Raw genomic sequence first — 21,062 nt, 5'->3', positions numbered from 1 at the left:
TTTTTTTTTTTTAAACGCCCCCCTTTGGTAGGGGAATTTCAATAGAGTTAACTCTTATCTATCTATCCCACTGATAAATAGAGGCAGTATCATGCATTTAAGTACTGTAACTTCTTAGTCTTTAGGACTTTATGTCAGTAAGAAGAAAACTGAGAAGCGTATTCCACCTTTTTATTGCACTGTACTAGCTACGCATGATGGGCTGGTTCAATGGACAACTGAATGACAGACTGATCACTCACAACTAATAATGCCAGGTGCTTTAGATGAAGTTGAGTTTAAGCCAAGGTGTACAAAAACGTTTGCAATTGCAACTTTCCATGTTCATGGGTTCCATCTTTTAAACCTGGAATGTTACTTTTTCAAACAGCAAAAATCTCCCTTGAGTTTCTGTTTTGCATTTGTGTTGCCCCTTGCAAAATAGTCTCGCAGTGCCAGACCTATCTCCACAGTGCTGTGGAATAAGGTCTGGGTACACCACACATAGGACAAAAAAAACTTTCTGGGTTGTTTGCATTTCTTTAAACCATTCTCAATTGTCTTGGGTGGCGCTAAGCTCTGGACGCTGCAACGGTGGCTCTGCAAAATGGTCTCAGGAAGGAACTTGTTTCGGTGGAACATTTGCACCTCGCAAAAAGCAATATTAAACAAAATTAACTTTTCACAGTATACAGTAATGTGAGCTATTTAAATTAGCCTGATACATGGTTAAATGTAATTTGCTCTTACCAGTGTATCGCTGTGTACTTTGTCCATACAAATCCTTTTCAATCGATTCCAAAACGTCCCACTTAGAGAAACATATTCTTTGTAAATCTTTACAATCACTTCCCGAAAGGACCAAGCAGGCCTGCCTTGTTGTATGATCCCAATTTTCGTTACGCCGGATGTCAGGCAATTATCCTGGAAATATGTAATATTTCCGTTGTTCCGGACTACTTGCAAAATTAATCCTATAAGACTGTTTGCCTGAGAAAATACATTTTTGTATGAATGCATTATGGTACAAGAATGCAAACATTAGTGGGTATAATTGTTTCTCTGAACAATCAGATAAGACTGAAGCGTAATGTACATGTCATATCAGAAAGAGCGACACGTTATAGTGCTTATACCTGTTTTTCTTAGTTCACAGAGGCTTACCATATTAGATTAGATAAAATTCCACATTATTGTCATTGCAGACAGTAGGTACCTGGACAAAATGCAGTGTTGGTGCATCAAAACAAGATAACAATAGCAAAAGTGTAGATAAACACAGATATATAATAAACATCTCTAATAAATGGTAAATTGATAGTTAATTAAACTTAAGTTAATAGTCATTTTACTTTTAACAAACAATGAAATGGTAATTTATGATGTTTACATATCATTAGTAATGCTATAATTTGGTTTATTTTAACGGTTTATTGTTGCAAACCAATCATAAGATTTAATATATTATATTAAGTATTTGTAAATGATTACCAAATTGTTTGTAAACCATTAATAAACATTATTTAGATGGCTATTATGATTATAATACCTTGTTAATGGTTAATAGATACTCTTTAAAGCATCTATAAACAATATTTAGATAGCACCATCAAATAATCAAGTAATCATCTCTTATTTATAGATCACCAAAAATATTTTGGTAAAATGAATGTTTCGTGATGCCTTTTAAAATGACTAATCATTAGCTAATTATTATAAGCATTAGTTGCAACTTTATAATAGCCGTCCAAATACTGTTTATCAATGGTTTACAAAATAATTATCAACCATTGACAAAGTATTAACTATCTTTAATTTTATTTTACACTTAACTAATAAAATAACAAGTTATGACATTACTAATAATAATTAAACATGAAATATGTTCATTGTTTAACAGTAAAATAACTATAAATCAAAGTTTAATTAACCATTTATTAATGATTAATTATTGATTGTTATTATAAAGTATTACCTACACACTGCCACTGTGACATTATTTAAACATGCAACCATCTGATCTGGAGTTAGAAATTATAAAGTAGTATCAAACGGAAAAACTCAATTAAAGTACAAGTTCCTAAAACTTAAATATAGTAGTTTAGGAGATTCACATAGTAACGTACCACCACTGGAAATAAGGAAGGTAACAAAATTACACAGCCATAAACCAGCGAGTCTCTCTCGCTCTCTCTCTCACACACACACTCTCACACACACACACACACACACACACACACACACACACACTTGCTCCCATCACTTTTTTCCCAACAGTCTGCTGGAAGTGAGATGTTTGTGGTTTGGTAGTCTTTCATGTGTTGATTTTTAGCAAGACTGAACACACACCATCCATGAAGGAAAGAACAGAAGGAAGAGAGAGAGAGAGAGAGAGAGAGAGAGAGAGAGAGAGAGAGAGAGCGAGAGCGAGAGAGAGAGAGACAGATATGAGAATGTCAGAGTGGACTATTTCTGTTTTGAGCAGTGCTCTTGCAGAGTCATCATCTGCTGTCTCACCATCTGTTCCTCTGTCCGCACCAGTGGGTTTTAAAACTCTTTCTAAAAAGCTTCTTTTTTCAAAATTTGCAAATGGTTTTTGTGGGCTCTTACAAACTCTTATCCACCAAAAATGCACCCTATTTTTGAAGACATTGACCTAAAGTATTTGCTCGCCTCTACATCTTACATTGCTGGACGTACTAATTTGTGATCTCCCCAAGGCCAGAATTCAGGCCAGGTCTCCCTTAAAACAGTATTCATCAGAGACTGACCATACAATAGTGCCCCCTGCTGGTTACATCACTACCATCCACACATTATGAGCTGACACATCAGTACTATGGCATTCAACAAATGTATGTGCAGACTTGAGTGCTGCTAACACACACACACACACACACACAAACACAAACACAAACTATGGCAATAATGTCGCCAGTGTTTGGTGATTTAATATAGAGCTTGTCCAGCCCAGCTTTGAGATGGCTTCACTCACTAAATCTCTTTCATTCTCTTCCATGTTTATTTAGCACTTCACTGCAATCTATCCTGACCTGTTTCCTGCTGCTTGCCTATTAAAATTCCTCTTAATTATAGAACACTCTGTTTAATTAACTTGATGGATGCACCCAGTTTGATCCCACAGGGAAGGAGAGAGTAGAGTTAAAGATTTTCATCCCCACTTGGGTATTACAATATATGTTAATGATATATTGGATATACAATATGCTTGCATAATTTGCGGTTAGTTTCTGTGTGCATGTGTTACTCTGCTCCCTCGTAGACATCTTGAGGCTTTCAATTATCTATTATCATGGAGCTGAAATACGGTTTCATATTTTTTTCTCTTCTCATTTTCTTCTCATTCATGCCTCTTGTCACTGATGATTTTGCCCCCATAGAGAGACAGAGATGCTGGAGGCAGAGAAGGAGCAGACGAATCCAGAAAATGAGACTGAAGGAGGACGGAGTTCCTCCAGAACGCTTTCTCCTGCCTTTTCAGTTCCTCTGAGCCCCAGACCTGGTGCAGATGAGCAGAGCAGCACACAGTGCCGTCTGGGTGTAAAAGAGGTAGGCAAATGCTCCCTTGTAAACAAATCAGGGTTTTCCTGAGATTTCCAGTTAATCAAGGCATGGAGAGAGCCTGCAGTAATGTGCAAGTCCTTCTCCGTCTCTATGCTGCCACATGCCACACCCAGGCACATACACACATTTTTGCCTCAGTGTGGAGATTCTCCCCTTTGTTATCAGCGTGCATAACAGTTTTCTACTTTTGAATGCATTGATATAATAGACTGATAAGAGTCTTTTACAACTCAGAGGAGTCGTCATGATAGTTCCCTGATTAATAATATTTATAGTGTTTGCAATACTAAAGTGATGAGATAATACTTTGATCACATCTGTACGTATGTTTGTCAGTTGGGGCCGCAACTATTTTTATTTTCAAAATTGATTAATCTATTGATTTGTCTTTAATATAACACATCAAATGTGCTTCTAGTCCATACGCTGTAGCAAATATCAACAATATTCTCCCACCAACAATCCAGAAAAACAAAAGCTTTTAGTATTTTTAAAAAGCTTTTAGCTTTTATTAGTAGTATTTTTTAAGTCATTGATTCATTGGCTTGTTGTGTCTGCACTACAAATTAATAGTTCACACCGCTAGTGCAAACTCTAAATGAGAAATGTTCTGAAATACTAGAACATATATTTGCTCTCTTGCTAAGAGTAAGATAAGAAGATGAATACCACTGTCATATCTGTCCATTGAATATGAAGCTCGATCCAGGAGATAGTTAATTAGTTAGTTAGTTAACTTAGCATAAAGACTGGACCCAGAGGGAAACAGAGAGCCTGGCCCTGTCTAAAGTAGAACACTCAGCATACCAGCACCTCTAAATTTCACTAATAAACATGTTATATCTTCTATGTTTATTTTGTACAAAAAAACAAAGTGTTAAAACAACTACAAAAAATAAAAAATAAACAACACAGAGGATTTGTAGTCCCTGCTGAGTCAGCCAGCCAACTTGAGCTAACGTTAGCTTTGTAGAGATTGTGGGATTTCCCAAACCACACATATAAACACACACTGCTTTGCTAGCTCAATCGTGTTGTAACTAAGCTATGTGCTGAAAAAATATTTTTTCCATGTATAGATTGTAAGCTACTATGTCCGCAAACTTCACATTTAGGCTATACATAGAGCCGTGTCACAGTCTCACTGGCATAGCTGATGTGAAACATTTCCAATAACTCAAAAGCATTGTATGATAAGACTAACTCATTTAAAGGCAGGGTTGGTAACTATTTCCAATATACGGTACACTTTTTATATTTTGTTTGAACACCCCGATAGCAATAAATAACTTATGGGCTCTGAAAAAGGAGCGAAAATGATCCATTATTTGTAGCTGCTGTAATCCTGTAAAAATGCCCACCAATGTGCCTCGCGGTCCTCTTGGAAAGAACCAATGAAATGCCTCCGTGCCCCGCTGCACGCACTCTACCCTTCCCGTGTTCGAGCCTGAGCTCAACGACAGTATCATGTTTGTTTTAAACATTTGGTATGATAATATTAGGTGTTTGCCTACAGGTGAATGAGACATAAAGTTAAAAGAAAATCCGATGGATCACTTTTATAAATATGTTTAAGAGCTTCTGTGTGAAATTTTATTAAAAGGAAATGAATCTTGTAAGTTCCACTTGTTTTCTTTTTGTGTCTGTAGGTGTTTGATATCTCGCCGATATATGGTGAACTGCAACCCGGGGAACAGCAGCAGATCATTTTGTATTTCTATGGCCAAGAAAATGTCAGCAGAGAGTTGGTGGCACAGTGCCATGTAGTGGAGGGGCCTACGTATGAAATCAAACTCAGAGGAGAAACCTCGGTAACCAGCTACAGCCTTGACTCAACCCATATCGACTTTGGTCTGCAGGTATGTATGCAGGGCTCCTTTACCCAGACTTTATCTTCTTAGTTCTTTATCCCAACAAGCTCTACCAATCAAATAGTTATGTTTCAGCTTAGTGTGTGCAGATCTTTAAGGCTAGGATTAGGCCACGACTGGCGTTAGAGACTGCTGACAGTAGCTAAGGGCGGAGGGTTTACCACTGCTTGAGCTCCATTATCTTGCGTTCATTTGCCTCTTTGCTGTCCTGTTATCCTGCTTTTATTGTTCTTGTTTTTTCCTTTTTTTTTAAACAAAACGTTGGGTAGTGATTCATTTCACCATTTTCAAAAGGACACTGACAGGCCAGGGGGGAGTGTGACAGATTTGTTTGTGATTGTGGATGAAGATATGTTTGCTGCACTTCTATCTGCTGTTGAGAGTGGCATCAAATGTGTTTTAACCTCTAAAGAGACTGGTGAGAGGAATCATGTTAACTTTGAATGTCACTGCATAGTGTCTTCACATTTTGGCCTTTTGCGCTTCCACTCCCTCTTTAAGTATGCAAGACATCCGGACCAGTTATCATTGATATTCAAGTCAAGGCCATATTGATTTTTATTTAGTTGAAATGAGTGATTCAGCAGAACATTTCTCTGACCTTCCAGTCTATTCAGCACAATTTTTTCTCTTGCTGTTTTCTCTCTCTCTCTCTCTCTCTTACTCCCTGTGTTGTTTTCTTGTGGTCAGTTATTTCTCTATATTAGTAACAAAGTCCTGAAACAACTCCCTTTGTGCATGCAGACACTCAGATAGATGCTTTCAGATTTGGAGCAACACTTTTGAATAACCTTTCGTGTTTGTCTCTATCTCTCTCTGTCTCTTACTCTTTCTCACTTTTAAGACTCAAATAAAAATTCCCTTGTGCTCATATCACAGAAACTTTTCAACGTAAATACAGGTGCTGACAGTTTAAAAAGCAGTGTTGCCTCTCCCCTCTTTTTCTTTCAGCTGTTTGATCATGAAGCGGAAGCTGATGTGATACTGAGGAATACTGGTAAGGTGGGCTTCAAATTTAGCATCATACGCCCTCAAAGGGAGGATGAGGAGGCAGAGAAGGAGGCAGATGAGGAGACAAATGAGAAAGGACAGGAGCTCAAACCGGGCCGGCCCATGGTCATCCCCACCGTGGTAAGCAGGATTATTTCAGATGTGGGAGGGTCATTTATTATGTATAAGGGTTTTTTTAAAAACATTTTTTGTGTGTGTTTGTTTTGTGTGTGTCAGGGTCACGTTGACGCTGGTGCAGAGCAACTTCTGCGTGTGCGCTACCTCCCGGGCATCCCTGAGGTGTTTGAGAAGCGGCTTCAGCTGCAGGTGGCTTTCCTGCCACTGCAGGACATCTTGCTGACTGGAGAGGGAGTGTTCCCAAGGATCCGCCTGAACTTGCCACAAAACCTGTGTATGATGATCATATTCTTACCTTACCTATTCTTGCTTATTGTTGAGGGTAGATGCGGTGAGTAGTCGTGAGCAGATATGAACACTCAGGATGTGTCCAAGATGATGTAAAAAATGATGGGCTTTTATTATGAATGACCCAATTAAGGCCCATAGGCAAAAATTATAATAGAAAAAATTAACAAAATTAAGGACACTAACTAAAAAGCAATTTCAAGAAAATAAATTAAAATTGACTTGAGTCAAAACAATCAAAATTAAAGCTGCGAGCAGCGATGGACAGGCCCTCGCGCCTCTTCGCGCGTCGGGGTGACTGGCGGACGCTGCTCCTTGCGACCGTGCATTTGTCGGCACTCAGACGCTGCAAATCGTCACCAATGAAAAGGGAACTCCCTGCCGAGTTCAACGATACCTCACACAAGACGCTACGTCATACGGTTCATCAGCTGTGAAAGGGGCCGTGGCTAAAGCGTAGGGGGCGGGCCAAACCATTACCAATGAATAAGGAAGTCTCTGCTGAGTTCAATGATATCTCACACAAGGGTCTACATCAAACGGGTCATTAGTTATAAAAGGGGGCGTGGCTAAAGCATAGGGGGCGGGCCAAACCAACACCAATTAAAAAGGAACTCTCTGCTGAGTTCATTGATACCTCACACAAAGGTCAACCTTAAATGGTTCAAATGTTATGAAAGGGGGCGTGGCTTAAGCTTAGGGGGCGAGTCAAACCATCACCGATGAAAAAGGAAGTCTGTGCTGAGTTCAATGACACCTCACACAAGGGTATACCTTAAACGGTTCAAATGTTATGAAAGGGGGCGTGGCTAAAGCTTAGGGGGCGGGTCAAACCATCACCAATTAAAAAGGAAGTCTGTGCTGAGTTCAATGACACCTCACACAAGGGTATACCTTAAACGGTTCAAATGTTATGAAAGGGGGCGTGGCCTGAGTAAGTGGGCGTGGTCATATTATAGGGGGCGGCTCAGTATCACATGTAGACCACACATTCTGAGTTTCATGCAAATCGGATGATGCTTGTAATATAAGGCGCATTTCATGTTGCCAGCAGGGGGCGCTATGACCAAAATTCAATTTTGGCCTGTAGGTGTCCTCAGGCCTGGACCCTTGTCAATTGTGAGATACGACAATGTACACTCAAGTTACAACAACTTCTTTGTTCATCGCCAAACATTCAAAATGGCCGCCACGCCACGCCCACACCATCTGACGAAAAGTTTTTCTTTCAATAACTTTTCATCGTTAAGGTGTTGAGATTCATGCAAATCGGATGATGTTTGTCATATAAGGCGCATTTCATGTTGCCAGCAGGGGGCGCTATGACCAAAATTCAATTTTGGCCTGTAGGTGTCCTCAGGCCTGGACCCTTGTCAATTGTGAGAAATTTCGGTGAGATACGACAATGTACACTCAAGTTACAACAACTTCTTTGTTCATCGCCAAACACTCAAAATGGCCGCCACGCCACGCCCACACCGTCTGACGAAAAGTTTTTCTTTCAATAACTTTTCATCGTTAAGGTGTTGAGATGATACAGACCAAGTTTGAAGTCCATCGGATGAAATCTCTAGGAGGAGTTTGTTAAAGTATTGCACCTTGACTTGGCCTACTTCCTGTTGCCACTCGGGGGCGCTATGACTTTCAAGCGCCCATATTATACTCATTTTCAGGTTCATAATTGTATTTTAAGGTTGTACCAGAATAGGTTTACATGGTTTAATTTTCAAAAAACACCATATTGTTGTTGTACTGCACAGCTCTCTCTCACTGCTGCAGATCCTCTTTTCACCTGGTTTCTGTTTTAGCTACAGAGTGAGACCTCTTTTCATCTTCTTCTTCTGTACTATCTTTGATTGCACTCGCACATGCGCAGTAGCTCAGATGTAGATCATGTCAGCTAGCTAGCTCCATAGAAGTAAAAGACAGGCTGTTTCTCCAACTTCAGTCAGTTACAAGGCAGGATTAGCTGGGAGACTTCTAAATGAGGGCGCACATGTAAGTAGTTCTTTTGTAGATTATGGTGAACTTGTGTGTGTTGTAGCAGTGCTTTGCTATTGAGAACGAGGTACCATGCTAGTGTTAGCATTAGCAGCCAGCTCATTTCGGATTGTGACGTCACAGTCCGAGCCGATTTTGAACAGCTCACTAGGAGACTGAAGGCAGGACACATTCAGAAACCGTATCTCACTCAAAACAGCATGGATGGATTTTTTTCAAAGTTTGTATGTGTGTGGAAGCACCAGAGACACAAAAGAACACCCCAAATACCAGAAAAAGTGTTTTTTTCATAATATGGGCACTTTAAGTAAATATCGACCTTTATTTGTCTTCAGGGTTGGACTCTTATGAATCCTGAAAAGTTTCGAGCCAGTTGGACAATGTACATTCGAGTTACACCCACTTCCTGTTTCGGCGGCGAAACGCACAAAATGGCCGCCCCGCCACGGCCACGCCCTATGACGAAAAGTTTTTCTTTTAACAACTTTTCATCTTTAACGTCTTAAGATGGCACAGACCGAGTTTGAAGTTGATCGGATGAAATCTCTAGGAGGAGTTCGTTAAAGTACGACATGTGGAAATGGCCAAAATCGCACTAATTTCGACTAACTTTCAATTCAAAATGGCGGACTTCCTGTTGGGTTTGTATGGCTCTAATGAAGTTTTTTGTACATCTTGACATGTTACATATGTGTACCAAGTTTCGTGAGTGTACGTTAAACGCACTGCAGGGGCTCAATCTTTTTAACTTTCTAGGGGGCGCTAGAGAGCCATTTTTGGGCGCCTATTCGCGAAACCCTTAAAATACGTAAATTTTCACCAGACTTGATGCGACCGCCAAATTTGGTGAGTTTTTGAATATGTTAAGCCCCTCAAAAAGCCAATTCATTTGACGGGAAAAGAAAGAAAGAAAGAAAGAAAGAAAGAAAGAAAGAAAGAAAGAAAGAAAGAAAGAAAGAAAGAAAGAATAATTCCTTCAGTTTCAATAGGGCTTTCGTCGCTGTCGGTGCTCGGGCCCTAAATATAAATACACAACTATTCACTAATAGACCTTAAATCAGGTTACAACGTAGAGGACATCTAGCAGACTTACGTCCTACTCCCTCCAACTACACTCCAGCTCTGTCTCGAGCAAATACCATGGCCACTCTATATAGCCTGACGCCAATCCCTCAAATTGGAACATACAAACATACACCATACAGGGGTGGCTCAGGTGAGTATACCAATAAGGCTTAATAAAGCCAATATACATATAGCTAAAAATCTAGACCAATACAGCATATAATTCATACAATTGTCAATGCAATTAACCACAGCCACAAGACATCTTGGTGGCTGGCAAATATAATACATAACATGTCGGTCAACTTCCTGTTACCCCGGAAGTCACAGACCCATTCAAACCCAAGGACAGCAGCAAACTTTCCATAATAACAAAGAGCACATGGTAAGCCCAAACCATTTTACGCTCTATTCTTTTACACTCAATAAACGAACATTAGTTAACAAAGACTTAAGTATTCTTATAACAGGTGATGTTTGTGACAAACTGTACGGTTGTAAACAAACTGATGTACAGTACAGGCCAAAAGTTTGGACACACCTTCTCATTCAATGCGTTTCCTTTTTATTTTCATGACTATTTACATTGTAAATTCTCACTGAAGGCATCAAATCTATGAATGAACACATATGGAATTATGTACTTAACAAAAAAGTGTGAAATAACTGAAAACATGTCTTATATTTTAGATTCTTCAAAGTAGCCACCCTTTGCTTTTTTATTAATAAGGGAAAAAATTCCACTAATTAACCCTTAAAAGGCACACCTGTGAAGTGAAAACCATTTCAGGTGACTACCTCATGAAGCTCATTGGCCCTCATTTATCAACCTAGGCTGGAAACGATCGTAATTTAAATACCACGCCCCAATATATTCTCGGTTTTGAGGCCTCGCCCCTGCAATTTACGACCTGGCGAGACGTAATCCGGCTGAGAAGCGGCACTTTTCAGAGGTGGAGACTGAAACCCTGATATCTCAGGTTAATTTGCACTAACGTGTGTACTATTTGGCAGCCTGAAAACTGTAATTATAGGCTGTAGAAAGAATGCGGAATGGAAAGAGATCACTGATGCGGTCAACAGTGTTGCCGTAGTAAATCGGACTCCAGCTGAAGTTTATTTAATTTATACATGCTTAACATATGTATTCTAGTCCTAATTATAGGCTTCTATTGCAATCTCTTAGGCCTACATGTAGGTATACTTATATTTAAATAAACACACGGTAGCGGTCCGGAGTTTATGCAGTGTCTTTTATTGTACTCGTGTTTTTTTTTCATGAGTCAGAACGAGGCAACAGATGAGGGAGAGCGCGTGTCCTCCGCCCCCCGTGCTGGACCACCACCTCGACCCTGTCTCCTGACAGCACAGGAGCTGGAAAAACAAGCCGAAATAACTCGGTCAATGGCAGAAATAAATCATTCACTTGAAAGAGAAACAAAAACCTGAAGAATAAATAAAAATGTTGTGCATCGTCATGTTTCCTGTATTGAATATCATTGCCAAACATAACTAGGCTACCTTTTAAAAGCGAGGAATAATATCCTGTCTCATTTGTATAGCCCCCAGTTGGGGTGGGCTGGACACTGCTCTCTGGGCATCGGGTCATCTGGCTCCATCACTACATTTATGGCACCGTGTCTTCCTGCGCGATGTTGTGCAGAACCCCACAGGCTAAAACAATGTTGCAGACCGGCGCATAGAGGTCTTCTAAAAGAGCCAGATCTGCCATTGCTGATAAGTGATCAACTGATGACTTCTCCATCTCCTGTTAAACTGATTATATGCTGCACCGCAAGTCCACACTGACTCCAAAACTTGCGTACACGAGTTCAGACCAGACATGAGATTTTTTCGCAGCCTACGCTCACGTTCAAATTGATAAATGCCGAGCTTTGCGTAGGAATCGGCGTACGCCCGTCCTACGCCTGTTTTAGGTCGTACGCACGTTTCATAAATGAGGGCCATTGAGAGAACACCAAGGGTTTGCAGCGCTATCAAAAAAAGCAAAGGGTGGCTACTTTGAAGAATCTAAAATATAAGACATGTTTTCAGTTATTTCACACTTTTTTGTTAAGTACATAATTCCATATGTGTTCATTCATAGTTTTGATGCCTTCAGTGAGAATCTACAATGTAAATAGTCATGAAAATAAAGAAACACATTGAATGAGAAGGTGTGTCCAAACTTTTGGCCTGTACTGTATATAACTAGGCCTAGATAACAAATCACCGCAGTATTAGATGTTAAAAATCGTGCACAAAACTACGGGATTAATATGGGAAATATGCTGAATAACAGATGATATCAAACCAATATACAAACCGAACATATAGACTAGTCCAACAAACATATAGCTACAAACAACTTCTTCGCTCAGTCTTTGAGATTAAAAACAGGTAGCACATCGCTACCGTGACGGCAGCCATGCGCCCTGTCACACTTATCATTTAAGTGAAAAAAAAAAATAACTGTATCTGCAGTAGACTACAATCTGTTGTTTACTGTATATTGATTCTATTTGCCCAAATGCAATTATGGTGTCAGTAATGACACTGGAAGGAATTGTTCTCTGTGCACTGTCTGGAACAGTCAATTTGAAACTTAGTCAAACTCAGTAAACAGAAAGTGCTTAACATAACAAAGAGCTTGGCCTCTAGAACTTAACTTAGCCCCTACATCCATCCATCCATCCATCCATCTTCATCCGCTTATCCGGTATCGGGTCGCGGGGGGAGCAGCTCCAGCAGGGGACCCCAAACTTCCCTTTCCAGAGCCACATTAACCAGCTCCGACTGGGGGATCCCGAGGCGTTCCCAGGCCAGGTTGGAGATATAATCCCTCCACCTAGTCCTGGGTCTTCCCCGAGGCCTCCTCCCAGCTGGACTAGGGAGGCGCCCAGGGGGCATCCTTACCAGATGCCCGAACCACCTCAACTGGCTCCTTTCAACGCAAAGGAGCAGCAGCTCTACTCTGAGCTCCTCACAGATGACTGTGCTTCTCACCCTATCTCTAAGGGAGACGCCAGCCACCCTCCTGAGGAAACCCATTTCGGCCACTTGTACCCTGGATCTTGTTTTTTCGGTCATGACCCAGCCTTCATGAGAGTAGGTGAGGGTAGGACCGAAAACTGAATGGTAGATTGAGAGCTTTGCCTTCTGGCTCAGCTCTCTTTTCGTCACAACGGTGCGATAAATTTAATGTAACACCGCACCCGCTGTGCCGATTCTCCGACCAATCTCCCGCTCCATTGTCCCCTCACTCGTGAACAAGACCCCAAGGTACTTGAACTCCTTCACTTAGCCCCTACAGTAGTAGGTAATCCCTGTTTTGCTGTTTTGCTCTGTGACACTTTTTGTATTAAAAAGCATTGAGTCCAAATCCTTCAGCAGGTCTCCCTAATAACCATGTCTCCATGCTAACAAATATCGAGACATAAGTATAACTCTCTTTTCCCTTGCAGCAGAGGAGTGCTACAGTGATGTGGTGCAGCAGGCCAGAACAGCTGTGGAGGGGGATAGAGTCAGAGAGGAGTTTATGAATGGAATTACCGCTGCAGGTGGAGGAGCAACAACGGACACCAACTGCACCCTCACAGTCAGTGACTAATACAAACAACATTTTATAATACTGTTAACAAACCTATTCTTCCGTATTATTTTCCAAAATTGGTCATGTAGGTTACTACAGTAGTAAGCATGCTGTATTTAGTGTAGTGAAAATAGTACAATACTTTGTTTGAGTACACAAAGAATAACCAAAACCAATACAAAATAGCAAAAAATTGCCAGTGCAACACAGATGTCTTCTTACTTGATGGTTTTATTTCTTAAGGTGCATAACAGTGACTAACGTTTCGATGTAAGATCTCATCTTCATCAGAGTCCTATAATAACCAAAACCAATTTGTTCCAATCCACAGAGTGAATCTTGTTTAATGTTTAGAATGTTTTATGTATTAAGAAAAGATGCGTGACATTGTGGTCAACATATGTGGTGCACATGCTCTTTCTATATGGGTATGGCAGTGCTACAACATCTCTGCTGTTAGAAACCAGCCTATTCTACAGGGCTTTGCCTGCTTCTTATCTGTGTATTGATTTTCCAGGGAGTAGACCAGAGAACCATTGAATTACAATGAAAATTGCTATTTTCTGCTTATCCCCTCAGTATTTACTCATGGTTTTGTGTTGCCCCGGCATCCCTGACATACCCCCTAACTGAAATGAACAGGACAGGAGCGATAAGGACTGCAATACATGTACATAAACTGACAAATTGTCAACATTACCACTTTATCCACAAAAACCCATGAACTCAGGGACTTTCTATCTGTTGTTATCATGTAGAAGAGCATGGCAAACTGATTTATAAAATGTTTACAGTTGAGCTTTTGCTTGATTATCCATTATTATATTTAGACTTCTATATAAATTATTAAAGTCAATAATTACAATGTGACTGTGATAACAACCATGCATTATTATGCAATTATGATTTGTCTAGTAAGAATGCAATTATGATTTGTCTAGTAAGAAAAAGAATTCAAAGTATTTCTAAGAAAAATGTTATTCGTGAAAATACTTTTTTCTAATGATGTCACAGCCATTTTATCGTGAAATAGCCTTCTAGATACATAATACAGATGTCTGCAAATGTTTTTTGACATGTTTGTTTTTTGACAAAACATTAGAATATTTCTAATTATATTCTGTCAAGTGAGTCAAATTCATTTTATTTATATAGCCCAAAATCACAAATTTGCCTCAAAGTGCTTTACAATCTCTACATATCACCCTCTATAGACCTATAATCAGAATAAGGAAAAACACATCCAAAAAAAACTTTTAAAGCTTCAGTTGGTAATATAATCAACACTTCTCAAAATCACCACAAATTCCATGATAATGAGCTGATTTAAAGGTCCCATGACATGGTAATCTTTGGATGCTTTTATATAGGCCTTAGTGGTCCCCTAATACTGTATCTAAAGTCTCTTTTATATAGACCTTAGTGGTCCCCTAATACTGTATCTGAAGTCTCTTTCCCGAAATTCAGCCTTGGTGCAGAATTACAGCCACTAGAGCCAGTCCCACAATGAGCTCTCCTTAGGATGTGCCATTTCTGTGTCTGTAGCTATTGAGGAGGAGAGAAAGGGGGTGCAAGGTGGAGGGTGGGGGTGTGGCCTTGACCAACTGCCACTTTGCTCGTCTGAAAGCCATGATGTCTGTCTCTCATGGGTGGGCCAAATTCTCTGGGCGGGCAAAGCAGAGAAAGGGGAGGTAACCTTGCTCCTTATGACCTCATAAGGAGCAAGATTCCAGATCGGCCCATCTGAGCTTTCATTTTCTCAAAGGCAGAGCAGGATACCCAGAGCTCAGTTTACACCTATTGCCATTTCTAGCCACTGGGGGACCATAGGCAGGCTGGGGGAACGCATATTGATGTTAAAAAACCTCATAAAGTGAAATTTTCATGCCATGGGACCTTTAAAGTCGTCAGAATCTAAACTGACAGCCGGCGCTTCTTTACAAGACCAGCATCCAATGCTAAGCCTTGAATCATGTCAAGTGATATCCGAAAATATCATTTTTACCAGTCCAAACTAAATCACATCCAGCTGTCATTCTGTACTGTATGTTTGATAAGACAAGCTTTGACTAGTGAAAATAGATTTGGAGAAACCTTGAATTATTGCTCTTACCATTTAGACTGTGCTGTTTGCTTATGTAACTCTTCAATTTTGTTTGTAACTTTTGAGTGTTTACATACTCCTTCTGTCTTCCTCTCCCTTTTTCTTTTCTCTCTTTTGCCTGCTGCCTCTAGTATGAAGAGCTGCTTCACATGGAGATTGAGAAAACATTGGTCAAACAGAATGCTCTCGCTGTGACCAGTAGTCTGCTGGAGCTCAGCGACTCGCAAGGTTCCTCCAGAAAGTGGCACAAACTTAGCCAGTATGTACACAAACACCTACACCCACACCCACACACATGCACACACACACACACACACACACACACACACACACACACACACACACACACACACACACACACACACACACACACACACACACACTTTGGCTGAACAGATGGTGCATTCACTTGACTGAAACAAGAACTGTGTTGTGGAATTCAAAAGAGTTTGGGTTAATGAATAATATCTGGCTGGGTAGGTTTTGTTCTGTGGTATTTGTGCAAATTGATGGAAGTCATGGTGTGCATTGGCTGTTTTCACCCAAACCATATTGTGATCCCTTGTTTGACTTCCACAAATATACGCTGCAAACTATGACATACAAAATAATCATTGATATTCAAGGAAAATAACTGTGTTCTAAGGATGTTTTAACCGCTTTACTGACAATAACAATTTTGACCGATTAATACTATCAGTTACAGTAAACAGTTAAAAGTAATCAAATTTAAAAAAAAGTAATTAAACACGCTTTATAGCTAGTACAAACTTTGCATTTGCAAGTTGCGTTTGAAGCTCTTTTTTTGCTATGTTTGTGGCTCTTTGCTGGACCGTGCTTACAATGGAGAGCTGCGTGACACATATATCGATGAGGACTGGCGGGTTAAATCGGCTGTCTTATACAGAGTATGCCAGGCAGACACACAGCTGACAACCTCACAGGTGGATGCATTGAGGACAGGCTCGGACAGCTGCAGACTTGTGTCGGTCTTACGGACAGGCCAACGATTCCAGGAAAGTGACTGCATGTGTCCACAACATACTGTAGTCTGTAAAAAATAATGGACGAAGCTTCTGGGTCTAATAAGGGACGCCAATGCGGAAGTGCTTCTTAAATTTACCTCTTTAAGGTATTTGCTTATAACTGATGCACATGTGTTCCATATCAAAATGTTCAGAACAAACTCAGCTTCCCGTATAGTGACGCCCACCTTTTTTCTAGAGTAATGTGTAAAGAGATAATTTGGTGCTAAAGCTGAAACGTTGATGTTTGCTTTTTGAAAGTCCTCAAATCTCTTTTGAAAACAAACCTTAGCTTATGATGCGTTGTAGGAATTGTTTGAGTGGTTGCATTGAGTTTACCAAAGTCTAAGGTTATATATGTAGTAACAACATTTTGTAATATCGCTTTTTAAGTAGGAGTTTTGTCAAACGTTTGTCTTTCGTCCTCAGAGGGTTGAAGCTGCATGCTGTCTCATTTCCAGTAGGGGGCGACTCTACTGGTTGCAGAAAGAAGTCAGTTTCTATAGAAGTATATGGGAAAATGACCCTAATTTTTACTTGATGGTCTCAATTGCTAGTTGATGCATTGCGAGGCATCAAAACGGCAGTTCTCAAACAAATGACTTCACGGATGCTACGTCCAATATTTTTTGTCCAAAACAATGCACGGAACATGCATGGAAGCGTGGCCGCTACAAGTCTGCAGCTGTTTGCAGAAGCAGAGCATGGAAAGCATGTCCAAGTAGGGCTGGGCGATATGGAGAAAATCAGATATCACGATATTCTTGACCAAATACCTTGATATCTATATTATTAGATATTCTAGGGTTGAGAACTGGTGCTTTAACAAAATATGTTCAAACTTAGATTTAAGATAAATAATCATCAGTAATGTGGACATAATGTCAAAGTGGGGAAAAGGCAAATAATAGAACAGTCTGGTAAGTTCAGAAAAGCACATCACTTTACTGTAATGCAGCCTTTAAAACCAGGAAAAGACAACACTTATGTCATATTACAATATCCAAAATCTAAGACGATATCTAGTCTCATATCACGATATCAATATAATATCGATATATTGCCCAGCCCTATGTCCAAGCATCCCGGACAGGTGAACTGGGAATCCGTTGCCTGCTTGTCAGTTAATGGTTAATGATAACATATTATGTAAATCATAACACTGAAGTATTACCAAGTCCTGCTTCAGTAAAGAAACTTGGGACCGGGACGTTGCTTGTTATTGTCTTATTTATGTCTTCACCCCTATCTTTTTCCACTCCCATAGGTTCCTGCTCCCAGAGTATGTTTTGGATTTTGGTTATGCTATTCCAGGCAAAGTCTTCAGTCACAATGTAAATGTGACAAATACTGGGTCAGTGGCTGTGTCCTTCCATCCCAATGGCAAACTTCTAGCTGGCACAGGTACAATACATTACTTAAAATCCTCTGGCTTTTTAAGTACTTCATCCGTGTGTGATCATGTGATTTCGCAGTATTACTGTGCCATCTCCTGGATCTAGCTTCAGATTGGGCAGACAGATGTAGCCAGTGGTATTTATCGTCTCTTCTACAGTAACTTTCTGCAAGAAAGCGAACAAGTGTATTTCCCAAAATGTCAACCTATTTATTAAGCAGAGAGACACAAGTTTACAGATTTATAATTTTTGCTGATAACACCTAGTTTTAATTATGTGTAGGTAGGTGAGCTGAGTTAATACTATCCTATCTTAAAGTGAAATGAGGAAATGATATGGATAATGGATGAAATTCAATTGATTGATTGTCTCAAAGGGTTTGCTACATCATTAATGAGGAAATATTCTGCCTGTCTTCTGATATTAATCCTTGTGTTTTCAATAGGTTTTTTTCTTTTTTTTCCCTTCTTCTCAATGTTCTTCATTTTGTCTTTATGAAATAAAACACTTTGAGTGTTTTGTTGCTTCTTCAAAGGATTCAGTGCAGGATTTGAAAGAGTGAAGAACCTGCCCTGCGGCGAGACACATACTTTCACAGTTAAATTTGACCCTCAAGGAGCCAACCTGAAGACAGGGGACATAAGTGTTGTCATGCCAATACAGGTACACATGGGCATTAGAGTGCTGATCGGGCCGCATTTTTCTGTCCGAGCCCGGCCCGAGCCCGACAGGCATTAAGATATTTATGTCAGAACCCGACCCGAGCCAGACACAATTAAAATCTCGTTTTTTTCTCATACTAATGACACATGTACGTTTGTTTGTGTGGAAAGCCCACTTGTATTAAGCAACTGTAGGAAGGCATTCGGAAATGTCAACAGATGAGCGCATCAGCGCACACGGGGCAACAAGCGCAACCTACATAATAAGCTGTTTTAAATTTAAAATGTTCAATGTGTTAACCTTTCCTGATTGCTTCGTTTCTGACCATGGTCAGAAAACCAGGGGAGACATTATAAAATGAATAACGTCAGGGTTAAAATCCCTTTTCTGGTGAGCAAATTATTTCGGACAACGCACACACTGTGTACAAAACTTAAACGTATTCCACCAACTCTGCTCCGATCTACACGTCCGCTTCCTCTTTCTCTATCTCTCTTCTGCCCACTTTCCACACACACACCCACACGTACTCAGCTCTCTTAAAGTAGCCGCAGCACCATTTTACAACAAAATGTCTTATCGCGCTGAGTTGACCGAGCCCGACCCAAACCCGAACATCATTTCTAAATATCTGTCCGAACCCAGCCTGGCCTGTTGGGTACCGTCAGGCTCGGGTCGGGTACCCGCACTCTAATGAACATACACTTGCACAAATATTGTCATTATTTATGATTCAGTGTAAAATGTCTACATACAGTAATTGGGTCATTGTCTCCCTTGTTGATCAGTAGCACTGTAACAATGATTGTGTTTGGTTTTACAGGTCACAGGCGGCCCAATGGTCCAGCTGCGCCTGCGTGCGGTTGTAACTGTGCCGGCCGTCACTGTTTCCACGGATACACTGCTGTTTGACACTGTGCAGTGTGACATGTGTCAGGTAATACAGTATGATAAGCTGGAATGAGAAGATACTGTTGTGTGGACCTACAACGGTTGATAGTTGTTGATGATGGAATAAAATGCTGTGTTGAAAGTTTGTATGATTACACAAGCTCTTACACTGATTTGATTAAAATTGGATAGTTACACAAATTTAAATAAATTCAACTTTTACTGTCCGTTTTGTTTAACTTTGTTTTATCAGCATGTAAAAGTAGGAGAATAGGAAGGGCAAGTGCTGTTTACCGCTTAAAAGGGAACTATGCTAGGAAAGCATTGTCAGAGTCACAGAGAAAGAGGAAACGGCAGACTGACCGAGCAAGTTTTTACAGTGTTGCCAAATATCTATTCCGAAGCTGTAGGGGGAGCTCTATAGAGAAACCTGCGAGTAAAAAGCGAAATTGCCCAAACTGCATAGCGCCCCTTTAACACTGCTGTGACCAGTATGCTGCCTCACTGTGTTGCCATCTTACTGTCGCATCAGGTTAAGTTTATCATTTCCAATGATTGCTCTTACTAAGCTCATACAACTTAAGTGTGTTAAACTTGGCTGTGGTTATACATCTTTACAGAAGTCAAAGCTTAAAACTATGATTAAAGATTTTATGAAGCCGTTTATTATAGGGGTGCATGATTCAGAAAATGTCACGATTCGATTCAGTATGGATTTTTAGGCTCAAGATTCGATTCAAAATCGCTTTTCGATTCAAAAACGATTCTCAATTTAAAAAAGCGATTTACAGTATGTAGATGTAGTTACTTTTCCCATGTGATTGCAGTAGACATACAGTTAAAAAAAAAACATGAATCGATTTTTGGAATTCTATGAAAGCGATTTTGAATCGGTAGAGCTTCAATCGCAATACAAATGTGAATCGATTTTATTGCACTAACTGATGTCAATTAATTCTGTTGTAGCCAAACTAACATGAGAATGCGCTCAGGTTGTTGTTGTTGTTGTTGTTCCTCATCAGATCAAGACAATACACCTGTTTAATCATGAGTCTGTGCCCTGCTACTGGAGCATAGCTGAGAAGGGGAAGCGTTTGAAAAAGGTAAAAAAATTGTCATTTTATGGAAATTTCTTTTCCAATTAATTTTGTAATTTGCTCTCCAGGTAACTAAAACTACTTCTACGTGGCATCTACCTTTGTTAGCTTTCGGAAAGCTAAGTGATCAGAATACTATTGATAAGAGACAAATACAAACCTAACACCTGCCTCCGTTCTTGCTCTCTACCGGCATTAAAAGGTTTCGCAGAAGCAGCGCCCACCTCCAGCGGTGTTCAGGATGATTCCCAGTTCTGGCATGCTGTCCCCTGGCGAACAAGTCAATGTCCAGATAAGGTTCAGTCCTGCTGAGTCGGTATGGAGCTTAATTGACTTTAGAGATCGGCTCAATACATAGCAGAGCATCATAGCATTC

General features: G+C 40.2%; 1 protein-coding gene across 2 annotated transcripts in view; it reads left to right on the top strand.

Annotated features, from left to right (window-relative positions):
* hydin (HYDIN axonemal central pair apparatus protein) overlaps window positions 1-21,062 on the top strand; it is a 137,266-nt gene that overhangs the window by 64,341 nt on the left and 51,863 nt on the right. For both annotated transcript variants that reach the window (XM_039809874.1, XM_039809873.1), the window contains exons 25-35: window positions 3,381-3,549; window positions 5,214-5,423; window positions 6,387-6,566; window positions 6,663-6,837; window positions 13,382-13,515; window positions 15,745-15,872; window positions 17,906-18,042; window positions 18,571-18,698; window positions 19,522-19,635; window positions 20,612-20,692; window positions 20,889-21,002. In XM_039809874.1, coding sequence (XP_039665808.1) covers window positions 3,381-3,549; window positions 5,214-5,423; window positions 6,387-6,566; window positions 6,663-6,837; window positions 13,382-13,515; window positions 15,745-15,872; window positions 17,906-18,042; window positions 18,571-18,698; window positions 19,522-19,635; window positions 20,612-20,692; window positions 20,889-21,002 — 1,570 coding nt within the window. The remainder of the gene's footprint in view (window positions 1-3,380; window positions 3,550-5,213; window positions 5,424-6,386; window positions 6,567-6,662; window positions 6,838-13,381; window positions 13,516-15,744; window positions 15,873-17,905; window positions 18,043-18,570; window positions 18,699-19,521; window positions 19,636-20,611; window positions 20,693-20,888; window positions 21,003-21,062) is intronic.

The sequence above is a fragment of the Perca fluviatilis genome, chromosome 8 (genome assembly GCF_010015445.1).
Source record: "Perca fluviatilis chromosome 8, GENO_Pfluv_1.0, whole genome shotgun sequence".
NCBI classification, from domain to species: domain Eukaryota; kingdom Metazoa; phylum Chordata; class Actinopteri; order Perciformes; family Percidae; genus Perca; species Perca fluviatilis.
The sequence above is the reverse complement of the archived record's forward strand: the minus strand, read 5'-3'. Positions and strand labels throughout refer to the sequence as shown.